We start from the raw sequence: 17,255 nt of genomic DNA, 5'->3' as shown, positions 1-17,255 counted from the left end.
ACCCCTCCTGTAGTAAACAGCCACGGCATAGCATGTGCTATTTGTACAGCAGTGGTTCTCAAACGTTTTCCTGCCAAGGACCCCCGAATTGATATGTATGTGGCCGCGGACCCCCGCCTGAAAATATGTTGTGCCAGGGACCCCCAGAAGCAAAGATTTGTGTTAAAAATGTTCGACTGAAAGATTATTTTTCACACATTTTCAAGATTTTTCATGAATAACAGATCTTCAAGCTCGTAGCACGGCACTCGGTGCCACGCTATGAGCTTGTAGATCTGCTATTTTTATACAATATGGATAAAGGGGTTAAAATGATTGTGACACTTTATCAACTAATTTCGCTGGGGACCCCCTGGTATCCTCCCAAGGACCCCTGGGGGTCCCTGGACCCCACTTTGAGAACCAATGTCACCTAACCCTTCACCCTATACCATATATCCAGATATTCTAGACACAAATCAGTATATCAGCTCATCTAAAAAGTGAGTCAAATGAAACGTATAGTAGTATAGTAAGTATAATTCAAAGTGGCTTCATTCCAAAATGCTATACTACACTGTATTCACCACCCAATATTTCAGAAATATAGATTATTATATTTTCGTTAATGTTGTAGGAAAGTTTTTTGAGCGAAACAACTCCTAACGTAAAAGTGTTTCCATAAATGATTAGATTAACAATCTTATTTTAATGTGGGCATCACTTTTTCCAAATGGTGGATCTCCTTCTGGAGCGACATTCTTTCATTTCCAGTAAGTAGTGTATCATACTTCTTGTACATCAGCCATTAGATAATTTTCAACAAATATTCATCAACTATACTTGTGGATTAATTGCTAAAGTCCAATTGTGACACTTGCCCATGAGACAGACAACGTTGTTTTTTTCTGGATGCTCTATGAGTGAAAAATATGTTTTTATTAAACAAAGAGTGTGGCAGTGTGGTCTTTTGGTGACAGAGCACGTCCAAAGTCCAAAGTCCAAAATAAGGGACTAGGGCAGGTAGGTCAAACTTTACTGTCTTTAGAGCAGTGGTTCTCAAACATTTTCTTGTCAAGGACCGCCGAATTAATACGTAATTTGTCTGCAGACCTCCAAAATATTTTGTGCCAGTGACCCCCATACAAGATTTGTGTTAAAAAACATTCCAGATTATTTTTGAAAATATCAGATCTACAAGCTCACAACGTGTCGCAATGCGATGGGTTTATACAGTAAAGTGGTGAAACTGAAGCAAGCCCAAATAGGCAACTACACCACAACTTCCTATATTTACAAGCGACTTTACAGGAAAACAAGCCCAAAGTCGCTTATAATAGCAGACTTGGCAACAATGTTTACATTTGCTCCCTGGAGCAGTAAATATGGCCATGTAGTATCCCTCAATGAGGTCCTACAGCATGGGTCTTAAACAGGGGTTCCAGGGCTCCTCAGAGTTACTACAGGGGGCCGCCAAAAATATTTTTTTACATTAACCACTTAAACTCTAGTATCCCTTAACTGGGGGGAACATTCACTGAAAATAGCAGTTAATTTAGACACTTCAGCTCAGGAATAACCAATACCATTTATTAACCATTTACCATATTGCATATATAACCATTTACAGCAATATTAACCATACTGCAATGATATTGCATTCAGATTTGGCGGTGTGACTCTGCTCATGTGATATTACAGATGCGCAAGCTGGACAACAGATCTGAAATCACAAACCCCCCAGAGCAGAGCATAAAATACAGTTTACATAAACATAACATTGAACCTCAATGCATAATTAATTTACCACATCATAGTATAAACCATAGAACCACAGTATAACCCACAGAATCAACCTGTACAATCCATAGAACCACAGTACAATCCACAGAATCAACCTATTAACAATATGAAGTACATGCCACAGGGAGGAGGCTGGGGAGGGAATTTGAAAACCACAGATGTACACCCAGCTGAAACAGCTAAGCACATAGAATGAACAGTGAACAAGGCTGGTTAAATGAACCGCCTGAGATGCACTATGGGTATGAGGGCGCGTGTGAGTTAGTTTGTAGCGAATGAGAATGACGTGAGGTTGAACATACTGATTGTGGGAGTACGTATGAATTAGCTTGTTAACGAATGAGTGTGGGGGGGGTCCGGGGAGAGTGAATGTAGCATAACCTCCTGCCTTCCGTGTCTACATGAACTATAGCTACGCTGAATATCTATAAGCTCACAACGTGTGGTGTAGAGGGAAAAAAGTGCAGACCAAGTATTGAGGGTTTAAGTGGCTGGATGAACAAAAAACATTAATTTACATAACAATGATAATAGTGCTGTCAAACAAGTCTATGCAGCTATTTATGAGATCAATAAGAAAAGTTTTATATGAATATATAATATGTAGTGGGGGTCCCTGCTTCATTTCTCTCTCCACTAAGAGGTTCTTGGCCTGAAAAACGTTGAAGACCCCTGCCCTACAGTACATGTTCAAGTCTGTCTCGATAGGAATGTGAGGTAAGTGCCTTGCATGTAAAACGAGAGCCTAGTCCTTCCAGCAAAGTCATGACACTGAAAACTAATGTGCTGTCACCCTTTTTGCTATTTTTACAACAACATTTTACAAGTACATAAAAAATAACAAGTATTTATGGCAGACCACTTGAAATGTTCTACATTTTAACCCTTGTTGTGAACTGTAATGGTGTGGGGAATATGAGACCATAAACAAACCCCAATCTCATTACTGTCAAAGAGAAAGTTTAATTAATTGTAATAAAGTGTCTGGGAACTCTAAATTTGGCATTTTGTTATTATAGTAATAGTAATAGATATCTGTATATATATTTCAATAGCGTCTAGGATTACAGATTTTATACAAAACTTTAGTTTAAATATACAAGATGTAAGTATGCCCCAAAAAATTGCTTCTCAATCATGGGGTACGGGAAACCCCATATAAAAACATTTTGTCCACCACCAGATAGGTACACACACACACACACACACACACACACACACACACACACACACACACACACACACACACACACACACACACACACACACACACACACACACACACACACACACACACACACACACACACACACACACACACACACACACACACAATAGGAGGGATGCGAGCAGTTCATGATAAAGTGAAAACACTTCACTTTCATTCTACAAAATACATCAACTCAGGGCAGTATTAAATCGATTGAACCAAGAAAAGAAGTAGGGATGGGCAACCCTTTTCGGGTGCATGATAACAGTAACACCAGCCGTTTTCCAAGACTGGCATGATCACCCACCCATGGTCTAATCCACCGCGGGCCATCCGGTTTGGCTGAGAATCAAAACACACAATTGGCCATGTTCGGGGGAGAGCAGTCGGGCGGGAAGGGGGATCTTAGTCACTGCACATACAACTATGGGCTGGGGCGGTGCCTGTCAGCAGGGAATGTTGAACTGGAGGAGTAGGAGACAGAGGCACTACAGTACATCCTCCCAGGGGATACAAAAGCAGTGGCAACACTGAAATGTGTGGGGAGGAATTGGCAAAACAACGAAGTAAAAAAGCGGTAAAAAAAATATATAATAATAATAAAACAAAGAATGAGACAGTAAGGTACTATGAATAATAACGGTAAGATAAATTCTGATTATCTGGGAAGAAAAGAAATGTGGATTGGACTTTTAAAATACTGAAGATAGCTTGTTTCATATACAAATCAAATTTTAGCTACTTGGTTTTAAAATTCAAGATTACTTAAGAAATAAGAGAGGTTTTTATCAAGATGTTTATTTGACAAATAAATATTGTGAAGGCAGAATCTGTATGGGGCACTCATAACACAATAATTAGACCCTCCAGAAAAACGCAGGCTAAAATCCTTGATTTTGCGATGAAATATACGGGGTTTTTTTGCAATTTTATGCGGTGAAATTGCGGGAAGTTGCGAAATATGCAGAAAGTTGTGAAATATGCGGCAATATGCAGCAATATGCGGCATATGCGACATGCGAAAAGTTGCGAAAAATGCAAAACATGTTAAAAGTTGCGAAATATGCGATGCGAATCTCATATTATGCGATGCGATGTGCGTATTATGCGATGCACATTTTATGCGATGCGATGCGGCCTTTTTGAAAAAACGTTACCCCCGCATAATTATGCGCCATTTTGCTGATTATGCGGTAAATTCTGCTATCGCATGAACGCATTTTTCTGGAGGGTCTAAATAATGATGAGACAGACAAGAATTCAATTTCCAAAGTATGAGAGAGTTTAAAGGTATTAATACGGTGGAGCCAACGTGCACGTCATCAATGGGACATACAAGCTGACTCAATTGAAGCAATGGCCAGCACAGACTTAAATAGGCTTCTCCCAGTCTCCACCCCTTCAGGGTGGGGTGTAACACAAATTCTTCAAGGTACTTTCATAGTCAGATTTGACACCTTCTTCATTAACACATGACACGAGAAGACGGTGAGAACAGACAGTCTCAATACACATCGTTTGCATTACTTAAGTTCAGGTGCCAGCCTAGTCTCAAGAAGCAGGGTGGAGTCACAGACTGCGGGAAACTTAAAAGGCAATATTATTATACATTGGTTTGTTCTTAAAATGTTTACTACTTTATAAATCTCCATGACAATATATTGCACTGCTAATACATTTTCAAGATTCGATAAATATACAGGTTCAAGCTGTGCAATGTTGGTATGGTATGCTCTGCAGACTAACAACAACTTTTATAATTTAACAACAAAATATAATAATAGTGATCATCCATTCTTGATGTAATAAAAACAATTAATTAAAGTTGGCAATAGTACAGGTAAATAAAGACAGGTAGCAGCAATGTGTGCAGAATATGGGGGAGAATAAAATAAAATAAATAAATAATAAATTACTGGACACAATGACATGAAAACTAAAAAGTTGAACTGTTCAACTTGTCTGACAGACAGACAGACAGATATTATATTTAGAAACTTGATGACCTATAGCTTTAGATTCTGAAGCATCGGCCATCAAGGTCATTAGATGACCTTATATGACAAATCATGACCTTGGAAACAACCAAGCCCAGGAACATCAGGATGGCAAAGCCAAAGGCAGTGTCCTTTAGGGAGTCTGACACTCTATCCAGCCATGTCATAACATACTTCATGCAGGGCGTTGAGTAGATCTCACGTCCATCCAGCACTGTGCATTGCCTAGAGGTGTCAATGCAGTCGCAAGATTGGGGCACCACTGTAGAGCTGTTACCCCAATCCAAATGTCCTTTGAAAAACCCACAGCATTGACTAGCCCTCTCCACCCTCTGGAATGACTCCTGAACTTCCATTTTCTGCTCGCTCAGAGGAACCAGGTTCTTCATGCCGTCCTGCACCAGATTCTGCGCCGCTTCACTTCTTGATATCCACCCCAGGGCTCCTACTGCGACCAGCATGATGAACATTATCAGCAGACCCAGAAAAAAGGTGGACAGCAGACAGCTGCTCTCCTTGAGGGCTCCATAGCAACCCAGTAAGCCAAAACCCAGAGTGACAGCTCCAACGAAAATCAAAAGATTTACTCCTGGGTTAAGTTGCTTAGTGCTGTGGTAGTCTGCAGGGTTGCAGCTGATGTGTAAACCAAGCAAAATGGTTCCACCAAGAAAGAACGATAAGTTGAAGGCGAAAAGCAGGTATTTTAAGTACTTGTTGACCACCATTGTTCCAGTAAGTCCACACAGCCTGACAGGTGAGTAGAAATGCTTTGTGCTGCCATTTCTTAAACTGTAATACTGTCAGTGTGGTATGAGTGGGTGGGAACACTTTCTAAGTGGTTACCAACCAAAGAGTTGTTTGACTTGTTTCATGGCTGTTCTGTGGGTGGGCACACCGTAATAATGGGATTGGGGGGGGGGGGGGTCCAGAACACAGAGAAAGTTGAAAGTTGAAAGAATAGTTCTGGCTGGACAAGAGTTGTGCACCCTCTGACATTGTCCATCAGTCACCTAGCCTGACAGGCATTGAAGTTAAGAAAAAAAAGCATTTCTTCAAACAAAATGACTGACCTTGAAGGGGCTATCCAAACATAAATCCAGGTCACGTGATGCAATAAAAGTCCAAAGCACACCAAATAAAACTGCACAAGTCTTTAAAAGTGTTTGCCCCCCCTGCCATTGTTCAAGCCTGCTAATGAACAGTTTTCTCACACAGACACTGTGAATTTTTGGGAAATGCAGCCCACCCACCAGCAGCACATTGTTAGTACACTGATTGTTCTAACTGTGCTTCAATCGCTTGTGTTTTGGTTCATTGTTCACTTTATAGCAAGGTGCATTAAAGTAAAAAGGCTTTACCGTGATAAGTGTGTCCCCAGTTTGATCACTTCAGGATTACCCAGGCATAACAGGCCAGGTTGCATTCCATGCCCTTGTGGGTTTTAAATTTACTCTACCCCCCTCTCTTTCCCAAATGAATTCAGTTATTTTCAAATGAGCTTTACTGGCATGGAACAATCCCATTGCCAAAGCAAGTGTGAAATAAAAAAATAAACATTTGTACAATTAAATATATAGGCATAATAGAATAATGAAGAGTGTAAAGAAATGTAACATTGCAAATACATATCTATAGAAGGTTAAATGAACTAACGGCGTGTGTCCGTGTGAGAAATATTTTAGATTTACTTGCTTGTCCTGCTGGCAGTGTGCACAAGAAATCTGGTGCCGATCAGGCCAGCAGTTTGCCAAAATTAGCCAACATAATGTTTTATTGTAAGGGGTATCTGCTGATTCTGCTCTCTTTGTACAGAAGGTTTATGTACTGAGATCAGCAGTTAATCTGCACTGCATACAACAAGGCAGATCCCTCACTGGTTGGTATTGGTAAATAGAGCCAATGCTTCCTGCTCCAGTGATCTGCTGTGCTGATCACAACAGGCCATTCCAAACCCCTGCTCTGCATAGCAAACCAGTTTCATTTTGATGCTACATTGCTAGCTTGACAATGTGATGAATTCACAGTACAACCTGTGTAAACATGGACCCATAAGAGTCAATTTGTACACTCGCCGAGTCAAATAAACACAGGGACGTTTCTCGCTCAACATTTACTGACAGGCAAGACAAACATAATGTCTGATTATCCTGGGATAGACTGCAATACACAGACCCAACACAAAATCCTGAGTATTAATTTAACACTAAACATTTTGACAATGTTAGAGTTAAATTAACACTCTGGAGTAGTTTTTTGCAGGAACTTAAAAGCACAACAACAGTGTATCAGTAGTATCATGACACACCCATGGTTGAAACTCCCTCCCTTATCTTATGTAAAGTGCTGTCCCTCTCGTATCCCTCCTTTACATGTGTGTATCTTTTGTTACGAACAAGATAATGCAACCTCTTAAATCATGCACTCAAAAACTCTTGACTCCTACAGACTCAGCAATCACTTTCTTTGTCCAACTATATCCAATGAAATCTAACCACTGTACTGTACTGATCCCATTCTCATTCCTATTTAAAAACATTTCACATGAGAGGCCACTGACTCGTGTGTGTCCCTTTGTACTGATGAACATGGCTTCTATACTATTCAATGAAATTCCCCCAATGCCCACAATGGGAGGTACCCTCCCTCCCTTGTGAAACAACAGTTAAGACACATGCCTTTTACATTATCACACTGAACTGCCCGATGATGGCGTAGCTATCATCAACCTTCTCCTAGAACCTTTGTATCCATGGTAACCTCAAATGGAAGCGCAATAAAACCTACAAACTTCCCGAGGGCGTGCTGGTAGTTGACCAGATGCTCTGACCACGTAATCAATATACCTGGTTCAATTCCAGCTCTAGTTGCTTCTCTGCCCTCAATGTACTGTCTCTAGAATCAATAATTAAGAATCAAGAGGGTTTATTTGTCCCTGACTCATACAGGTGAAAGCAGCCAAATGTTAGAGTGGAATGTTCTGCAAGACTGTGCTAATAGTAGCAATACAATATACACAAGATAGAGCTAATACTGGATTCTAATTAAATGAAAAGAACAAGAAAAATACCATCCACAGTAAGAATGTGTACAGGCAGGACACACATTCTGACCTTCTGTAAAGAAAACCATAGCAGCAATGATGGGGGATTGGGATGTAGGGGGGGGGGGGGTCAGTATTTAGTCTCAAAGCTGGTGGAGGCAAAGCCAGCATCTGAGAGCTGATCCAAAGACAGACCAATTACGTAAAATAAAATACAATTCTGAAAAAGTAATGTAAAACTGTTGTTTATACATTAAGTGTCTGGGCATTGTCAACTCACCGTATGAGTTGCACAGCTTGGGTGTGGCATATAGAGAGGTAAGTACTGGGAGCTGATGATAGGTGTGGTGCTCGACCCCACCAATCCAGGGATCTAGTGCATTAAAATGGAGATGTTCTCAGCTGATACTGACAATAAGCCTCTTCTACGTACTTACTTACTTTTTTACACAAATAAGCCTTATTGAAATGTCTTCCTTTATGTTTCCCATCTTCAAGGGCTTTTCCTCAACCAATTTAGGTTCTAAGGGCATGGGGCTGCTGTTTGTTGGGTCTAAAAAGCCATTTGGGACTGTAACAGTTACAGGGCTATACAAATACACTTGACATGACTTTTCGGCTTATCAATATATGTTAACGCCATATTTGCTCATCTTCAGTCACTTACCTGTGAGTTAAACCTCAGTTGGCATACACTGCATGAGACGTGCTTCCTCTTGGTGGGAGGAGGGGCCCCAAGTGTGTGATGCAGCACAGCTTTCTGCACTGGATCCATCTGAAGGATGGGGAGAGAGACAGAGAGTTTAGAGATCAGGTGAAAGTGGGGGGGGGGGGGGGATATAGTAGCTAATTAAGATGCAGTGCTAAGGCTAACCTGTAAATCAACCTCACTCTTCCATCCCTTTCTGTGCTGTTAAGAGAGGCCACTTTGCCCTGAGCTCTGCACGACGACCAGGCATCTATCTTTAGCTACAACAGGTGCTCGCTCACTGAGACACTAATGCGGACACATGGTGAATTAGGTCATTGTACACTCGCTCCAGGGAAATGTCATTGTTGAAATTGAATGTTGTTAGTATAATGGTTCTAATCAAAATCCGTCACAGAGTTGCACACTTACTGTACTTGTAGTCAGATAACTCATCCGAGGCTTTATGTCTTGGATGAGTTATCTCTAGCTGCATCTAAATATAAAATCATTACAGTCAATCCATATGAGAAATAACATTACTATGAGATTTTGAATAAATGAATGACACACTCAGCTAAAACTAGAAAAGGGCAGGTACTGTATTTGCCAAGGTTGTGTCAGTCGTGGGTTGCAGCCGACAGGACACAAGCAAGCTGCTTGTGTCCTGCCATGACAAAATGGCTCCAGTTTTGGCATCTGTGGTGCCAAATTTGTGTAGGAGAAGCAAAAAAAAAAGTGTTTTCCGTGTTTCGGAAAAAAACAGCATTGCAGAAGAGAACTTATCAAACTCAATCTCCAGACATACAAGTTTAAGTTTATTCTTTTGGCTACACCAATTCTTAGCAAACCCAATGCGTATCGCCGGGGGTAGTGGCTGAGAATAAAGAAAATAAGTATTTTTACCTTTGGAGTGCATTGGAGTTTTTTTTATTGATTTTGTTTTGTAGTGCACTGCACACATATAGCCTACTCTCTTTACATGCATTCGATACTCTTCCTTGTTTAGGAGTGCCTGGGAATAGTGTTTCTACTGCATTGCTGCATCTTCATGGTCTGTTTGGTATGTACCTCCAGCTGTTTGATGACGAAGCTTAGGAATGAACAAACACCCATCTGCCTCACAGAGAGAGAGATTCAGTAGGGACCGCTTGGCTGGCAAAGGTGCAAAGGTGTAGGCATTGTGTAGAGAATATTATGCAGCAGGAAGGCAGACAGAATAAAGCAACAGTGAATCTTTCAGTGTAGCATTTAATGACTTGGGCCATTGTAAAAAAGAAAGTATAAAATAACTAGAAAAAGTGTTCCTCGGAGCACAGGTCTCCACCAGGTCAGGTAGGTTATTGTGGGCCAGCAATGTTAAAGAATCGGACAGATCCGTCTTGATCACATGAATATAGAGATAACGTGTACCGATTTGCGTGTTTGGACAAAATCTGTAGGAGTAATATAAAAAATTAAGTTTAGCAAGAATCGGCCTCCTTGTGGCGCTTTAAAAGGCTGATGTGAAAAATACAGGGCAGAGGTTTTTCCTTGGCCTCTAGGGAGTGTGCATGCAAAGTTTCACGCCAATCGGTCCAGTTAAAGGTAAAAACGCGAATTTGCCTGTTAGCGCCACCATAATGTAGGGTGGCATTTCTTCCTTGGCCAAGTGGCAATGTGCGTGCAAAGTTTCACGGCAATTGCACACAGTGTTCATGATTTGAGGCATTTTGTTCAAAACTAACCACTACTGCAAACTTTGGAAGCCAATCTTAGTCACAGTTAACAGGATGAAATATGAAAAATCGGAAAGACCTGTTTGGTTTAATGACTATAGAGATATTGTGTACCGATTTGTGTGATGTTTGGACAAAATCTGTAGGAGTAATATATCTCTGCTGTCCAGCCCGAACCTGCTAACTCCAAAACGCTCATTGTTCAGGAAACGAAAAAACAAAATATACGTTTTTCAGGAAATGAAGAAAACCTTATATTTTTTAAAACAAAGCAATACTGCCTCATCAAAGTTGGTATAGTGACTTTATATATCGTCAGATCCTTGCATGTGTCATTATATTATCACCACTTTACCCAAATCCAGCGCAAGTGGAGATAGTAGTTTCAGACGAGCAGAAATCAAGCTGAAATGGAGTTAGGTGTCCAAACAACAATAGCTCCACTTGCTGCTGAGGGAGAGGTTTCAAAAGGGTACAAATTTCCAAAAGCTAACAATGGATCTCCAAGCTCATAATGCATCACAACAACGTGTGAATTAATGCCCTGATGCTTCATGACACTTATATAGGCCAACAATAATAAACAGGACTTTAAATATTACAATAACTTTTGCAAAGAGGGGTTCACAGAATTGGAGTTTCAGTAGAACTAGCGCGAGTCGCGACAGAAATGCTATCAACTCCTTTCTTCTTGTCACATTGCTCTCTTCATTAAACACTTCATAGATTTTAGAAATATAATTACTTGTTTTCATAACATTAGCGTCAGTGCTAAGTTTGATAAACAGGTACACTGCATAGTTTTAACAGACTACGGGGAGTTTGTTTACGTGATACTCCTCCTCGTTCACTGCGCAGCGCGCTCTGTTCTGTGTTGTGAAAAGGCTGCAGTAGAGTAGAGAGGGGGAGTTGTTTGTTTTTGACGGACAGTTTGAGGATCCAATGGAGTTGGGAGGTTTCGTCAGAGGCACTTTTTAATACTTCTAATTGGTTCAAATGTTTAGATTTTTTACACAGACGTAAAGGGTGTTCAATAGCGTTGATTTATGAAAAAATAAAAAAAAAGCTGAAAATGGAGTTAGCTGGTTCGTCCCGGACACCGACGATTATATTAAAAAAATATTTGTGCAAAAATCGGCCTCCTGGTGGCGCTATAACAGGCCGATCTGAACAATTCGGGGGAGAGGTTCTGCTCTGGCATCCAGGGAGTGTGTGTGCACAGTTTCGCTGCGATCGGGCCAACGGTGCCGGAGATTAGCTGTTCACAGACGGACCGACGGACGGCCGGCCGCCGGAGACAATTAAGAATTATAACTTAAAGTAAATTGCTTTTCGTTGGTTCTCTTTAGTTTTTTTAAATACTGCTGATATTTGGGGTATTTTATGGATTGCATAGGATATACAGTAGGCAATAATAAGCCTCCAGCCTGTTCCTTTTTCAGTCACTGATTTTGGGAACTTTTCTTTGTGAAATTGACTAATGAAAGCTTGCTGTATCATGTAGAATCTGTTTACATCCACATAATTTGTAGTGTTGTCATTCATATTGTATAACCTAAATAAACCATGAATTAAATAATTCATTAATTCACTCATTCATTCATTCATCCATAAAAAATATCCAGCAAAGCCAATGGATAGTCATGTAGTTCTGCATGGTGTCTGTTCCCACAGCCATTGTGGGATGGCTCACGCATGCTGTCTAATAGCCCGCAAGACTAGGCAATACAAGGTATTACATAATGTATGAGGCGGTAGATTGTATTATTATTTTGGAATCTTTCCAATTCCTAGACATTTTCCTAGACATCATCTGTTTTGCTTACTGTTTGCCAAATCCTCCTTGCCAAAAATGAATACTGTGCTCACAGGTCGCACGATTTAAATAGCCACTTCGTCTACGTTGCCACATAAGCAAGGCCATAAGTTACAGAAATCTGACACTTTCATTCCCACTAAAAGCGGTGGGGGGTGAAACTTTATGTAAATGATACTAGGTCGGGAGTGGAGAAATGTATGGAATGCCATTTTAGGGAAATTGACACTGGCTCCTGTTCCCACATTATGCCAATATGGAACAGTGCCATTGGATTGGTGGCTTTCAGTGCATGTGGGAAGGGGAATTTAGTTCCAAAGCTTGAGAACATCACTAACATGAGCGCTGTGAAACCTGTCAAAGATGTTTTGTGAAGTTTCTATAAAGATCATTGCCACTAGCAGTCTCATGGAGCACTTTTACCACAACCTGGCTTGAATCACAAACCCGCCAAACTCTGATGAAATTATCACAATAAAAAAATGACAACCATTGCAAGCTTCAACAAAGTATTATAGGCCTTTGTGAGAAAACAGTGAATGAACACAACCTACAAAATATTAACTGCAAAATCCTGAATATTAATTTGACCCAAATCAGTAACACTCTGAATGTATTTATCTTCTGTTAGGAAGAAGATATTGTAAACCTTGTTCGGCCGATAACCTGTTAAACAAATCAAGTACAACAATCACTCTCTTTGTACTACAGTATAGTATTATTCAATTAAATCTAACCACTGTACTGATCTCATACATTGCTCATGAGAGTCCATTAACTTGTGTCCTATTGTGTTGATGAATATAATTTCTATTGTGTAAATGAAGTGAATAATAGCAAAACAGATTTCCTCATGTCCACAGTGGGAGGTAGCCTGCCTCCCATGTGGAAGAACAGCTGTTGAGACACCATGTCTATACTAACTGCCCAATGATGGTGTAGCTGTCATCACCCTTTTGAAATACGGTTGAAACACCTGGCAAAGATTTTTTGTTTACGTGTAACGTTTCTATAAAGGTCAGTGCCAGCAGTCTGATAGCACTTTACCTTCAACCTGGCTTGAATCACAAACCCCCAAACACTCTAAAATACCACATGACCACAAATGGTAAATGGCACATTTAGAGCCTTTTTCCGAAGCCCTTTACGATGTGTATTCTGCATTACATTCACCCACCAACGGCGGAGGTAACCACGTAAGGCACCAACCTTCTCGTCGGGAGCAGTTAGGGGTATTTTAGTAGCCTAGCGTGGCCAGACAATATCACTGGGCCGAGGATTTCTTTTTTTTTGCAATGGCAGATTCGTCTGGAACCAGACTAGTATTTCAGTGTCTTGCTCAAGGACACTTGGACACTAAACCAGGAGGACACTAAACCGGGAAACTTCCGGTCCCAAGGCAGCGGATGAACCCCATGAGCCACTGCCACTCCACCACCACAAGAGAGGAGTGTCCACATGTCCAACACATGAGGACTCAATTAACCCAACTAAGGAGCAGGTTTAAACCAAGGGGTTATGTTATGCCATATCAGTCATGCATTGGTCATGTTAGAATTGCATGCATGCTCTTTCTCCGGTTACACTACATGTTTAGCACCAGACTATAGGACCTTATCCAAAGTGGAATGTTCCCGTGTTAAGTGTTGTAATATGCACAATGCTTGACCCACTTACCAGAATCTGTATATAATCTTATAACTATACTCTTAAGTTGTGTAATCATATACATAACGTGTTTGCATAGGTGCTTCTCCATATCACATAACTGTATGCCCAGAATAGTTTGTACCACATCTGTCTGTTCCTGCCCTGTCTTGCTTACAGGGCAGCATTATATGAGACATGATGACTCACTCTTCCGGCCACGTAATGTGGCTTGTGCAAATGCACCGTATATATTTTCTGTAGGTGCCTAATAAACGTCAGAACATGGTTCAACATGCCATGTGATACTGCCTTGGTGTCATTGTGTTCTCTGAGCTCACTGCTTGCTTACAGAGTCATTTAACTGAATGACTATAGTTACCACCTTAAAAGAGGACAGCTTTTAAGGATGACAACAGAGGATTGCTAAATTACAACATACAAGGGTCAAGTTATGGCCTGAATAGGAATTAAACATTCAATATCAAGACGCTATCAGGATATTTAAACTGTACAGTCAATGAGATCGGTGGCATTTGTATAGAGGAAACTAGGACTGAAACAGTTAATCGAACTAATCAATTGAATCGATTATAATTGTTTCAAGATACATTTTTACGAGCGCTATATTTACTGCGTACACTGCCAGTAGGCCTCAGAAATAACTTTATAACGGAAGCCAATGGGGGCTCTGATCAGGCTGAAACAAAGGTCTTCTGGAGAAACTAAACTTTTCAGTTGCTCGTCACATCAACTTCGCCTGCAAGGGGGAGGGAAGGCCCAATACACAGACACAAGTCAATCTGATCTAAATGGACTGTGATGTCCAATAGTTAATGGGACTAATCGATTTATATTATATATATTATTATACATTTTGCCTTTTTCTGTTGATTGGTTGATATAAATTAAACATTTGATCAGAAAACGTACTTCTTGATTATTTGATTAATTGAAAACTAATTGACAGAATATAATAGCTAGTTGCAGCTATAGAGGGAAGAAAAATAAGAGTAATGGGAGAGATGTACGAAGCCAGGAATTACAGTAACTGGGCTTCTTTAAAGGATGTATAGATCTGAAACCATTCTAAAGTCTACACCACCTCAGTACAAGCTACCTGTTGACACACTGGCCATGCTTTCATGCTGCAGTGGAAGAAAAAGAGGATCTTATGTAACTGCCTTCCATTATAAATCTCTAATCATAAATCTCAGGTTTTTGGGAGTCAGTGGAAGATGACACATGGGGCTGGCATGATGCCCTGGCAGAGGAAACACTACAGCACAGACACGGACACAGTTCAGCCTGCTGGGAAACCAGGGCCGGGGTTCTGGAAAGACAACACCAGTTAAAAACATCTGGGCCGTGCAAAAAGAAAAAGAAAAGAAAAAAAAAATGTGCGGATGACCTCTTACTTGAAACATGTACTAGGGTAGAAACACGCTATTTCACAGAGACCAGCGCACAGATTCATGATTTTAAATGAAGGTACAGTAGAACGTAAAGATGACACCACATGAAATGATGTGTTGAGGGGGAAAAAAGAAAAGAAAAAAAATAACACAACATTATTTATTATTCATGGCAATATAAATTATCAAAGAATGAAAAATGGGATATATTACACTGTTTTTCTTGGCAGGAGGTTTCAATTACCAACAATGCCATAGCGGTATGACTACATGTACTGTATCTATTTTCATCCACTGTATCAACTTTCCATGCAGCTTTTGAAGAAATCATATAGCATTTCAATCCCTCACGGCACTGAAAGCTGATGTGTACAGTATTAGACCTTGTGTGCAGTGCAGCTTCAGTGCCACGGGTACATTATTCCCCTGTGTTCTACTCCCATCAGCCCCCCACCGCGCTCGGTACTCCACATGGGCCGTGCCTGCTACGAACACAATGTAACACAAATGTTCATGCACAGCACGCACGCGCGCCCACACACACACACACACACACACACACACACACACACACACACACACACACACACACACACACACACACACACACACACACACACACACACACACACACACACACACACACACACACACACACACACACAGAGAGAGAGAGAGCCATACACAGAGAGCCACACACAGAGCTCACGGCAGGATCTTCATGCAAATTCACGCAAACACATTTGAAATTCCTGCAGTGGCATACAGAGTAGGTTTTCACTATTCCCCTCATCTGAGGGTGCTTGCCTCCTTTCATTTGTCTGGCCGCTGTTTGATTTATACTGATGTGCTTCTGTCAGACGGTGGTCGGGCCGTAGCTATACGGCAGCGGGAGAGAGAGAGAGAGAGAGAGTAACCAGGCCATTTAACGGATGCTATCTGACAGCTTACAGAAGGTCTGTCCGTCTCAAAGTTCAGTGTAGCAGCAGTGGGCCTGTTGTGACTGGGCACGGGCAGATAGTGAAGTGACAGACAGTACAAGACAGTGATGAGAAACCGTGGTTTGGGTGACTTTTACTGCAAAGGACTGATAAGGAGAGGAAAAACAGTGTGTGCAACGCTATCTGGTTTATTTTACTAGGCCTAATATGTCAGATGTGTGTGATAAAGGCTCAGGCTCAATAACCGTTGATTAGTTATTCTTATCATTTTCATTTAAGAGCTGGCCTGGCTGCTTTTGACAATGCTTCCTGCATGCTACAAATGTGGAGGTTATCATATTATTAGGCCTAGTATTCTAAATGTACAAGAATGTGTCACAATTGCACTGTTGCAGTCGGTGACAATGTACCAGCTGGCACATAATGTGTAATGGTGTTCCGATGTCGTGGTGTGTGTGAATGGGTGAATGTGAAGTCCATTGTATTTGAGTGGCCGGACAACTAGAAAAAGTGCTAAATGCAGTCAGGCATGTACCCTATAGTTACACTATATAGTGTACTATTACTGACGCAATCGTGACTAAATGACCTCAGAGTGTAATTATTCTTTGCATTTTATAGTAACACATGTTATAAGTGTAAGGGGACGAAAAGACCCAACATTGAGGGCAAAAGGATAGTGTGCAAACATGACATGCAATAAGAGTTAGCCTATAACCCAGACCGAGTAGCATTCAATCAAAGTAGGGAGTACAGTTGATAATGTACATACAATATTGCTACATGATATACTGCATGCCATGTTCAGACACCATTTGATATATGACATGTGACTGAGTAGCATATTCTATTTATAACCTGTATCCACAATACACACTGCCAGCCGGTTATGTGCTTGTGTGTGAGAGTATTAAAAAGAGAGAGGCAGAGAGAGCTGAAGGCAATGAGAGAGCGAGAATGAGAGAAAAATGGAACAAGAAAATGACTGGACATGGGAAGGC

At 40.9% G+C, this 17,255-nt stretch overlaps 1 protein-coding gene across 6 annotated transcripts in view; it reads right to left on the bottom strand.

Moving 5' to 3' along the window:
* The window catches only part of znf385d (zinc finger protein 385D), a 353,987-nt gene that overhangs the window by 318,693 nt on the left and 18,039 nt on the right, over positions 1–17,255 (bottom strand). For 4 of the 6 annotated variants that reach the window (XR_013933090.1, XM_080427115.1, XM_080427116.1 and 1 more), the window contains exons 3-4: positions 8,697–8,804; positions 8,310–8,402 (exon numbers count right to left, since the gene is read on the bottom strand). Coding sequence is in view for 5 of the 6 variants with exons in the window: in XM_080427115.1 (XP_080283241.1) it covers positions 8,310–8,402; positions 8,697–8,804 (201 nt within the window). In the remaining variant the exon portion in view is untranslated. The remainder of the gene's footprint in view (positions 1–8,309; positions 8,403–8,696; positions 8,805–17,255) is intronic. The other 2 variants (XM_080427118.1, XM_080427119.1) reach the window with 1 other exon arrangement.

This window comes from Gymnoscopelus braueri, assembly GCF_963280865.1.
Source record: "Gymnoscopelus braueri genome assembly, chromosome: 4".
Taxonomy (NCBI): domain Eukaryota; kingdom Metazoa; phylum Chordata; class Actinopteri; order Myctophiformes; family Myctophidae; genus Gymnoscopelus; species Gymnoscopelus braueri.
This window is presented reverse-complemented; position numbering and strand designations above follow the sequence as displayed.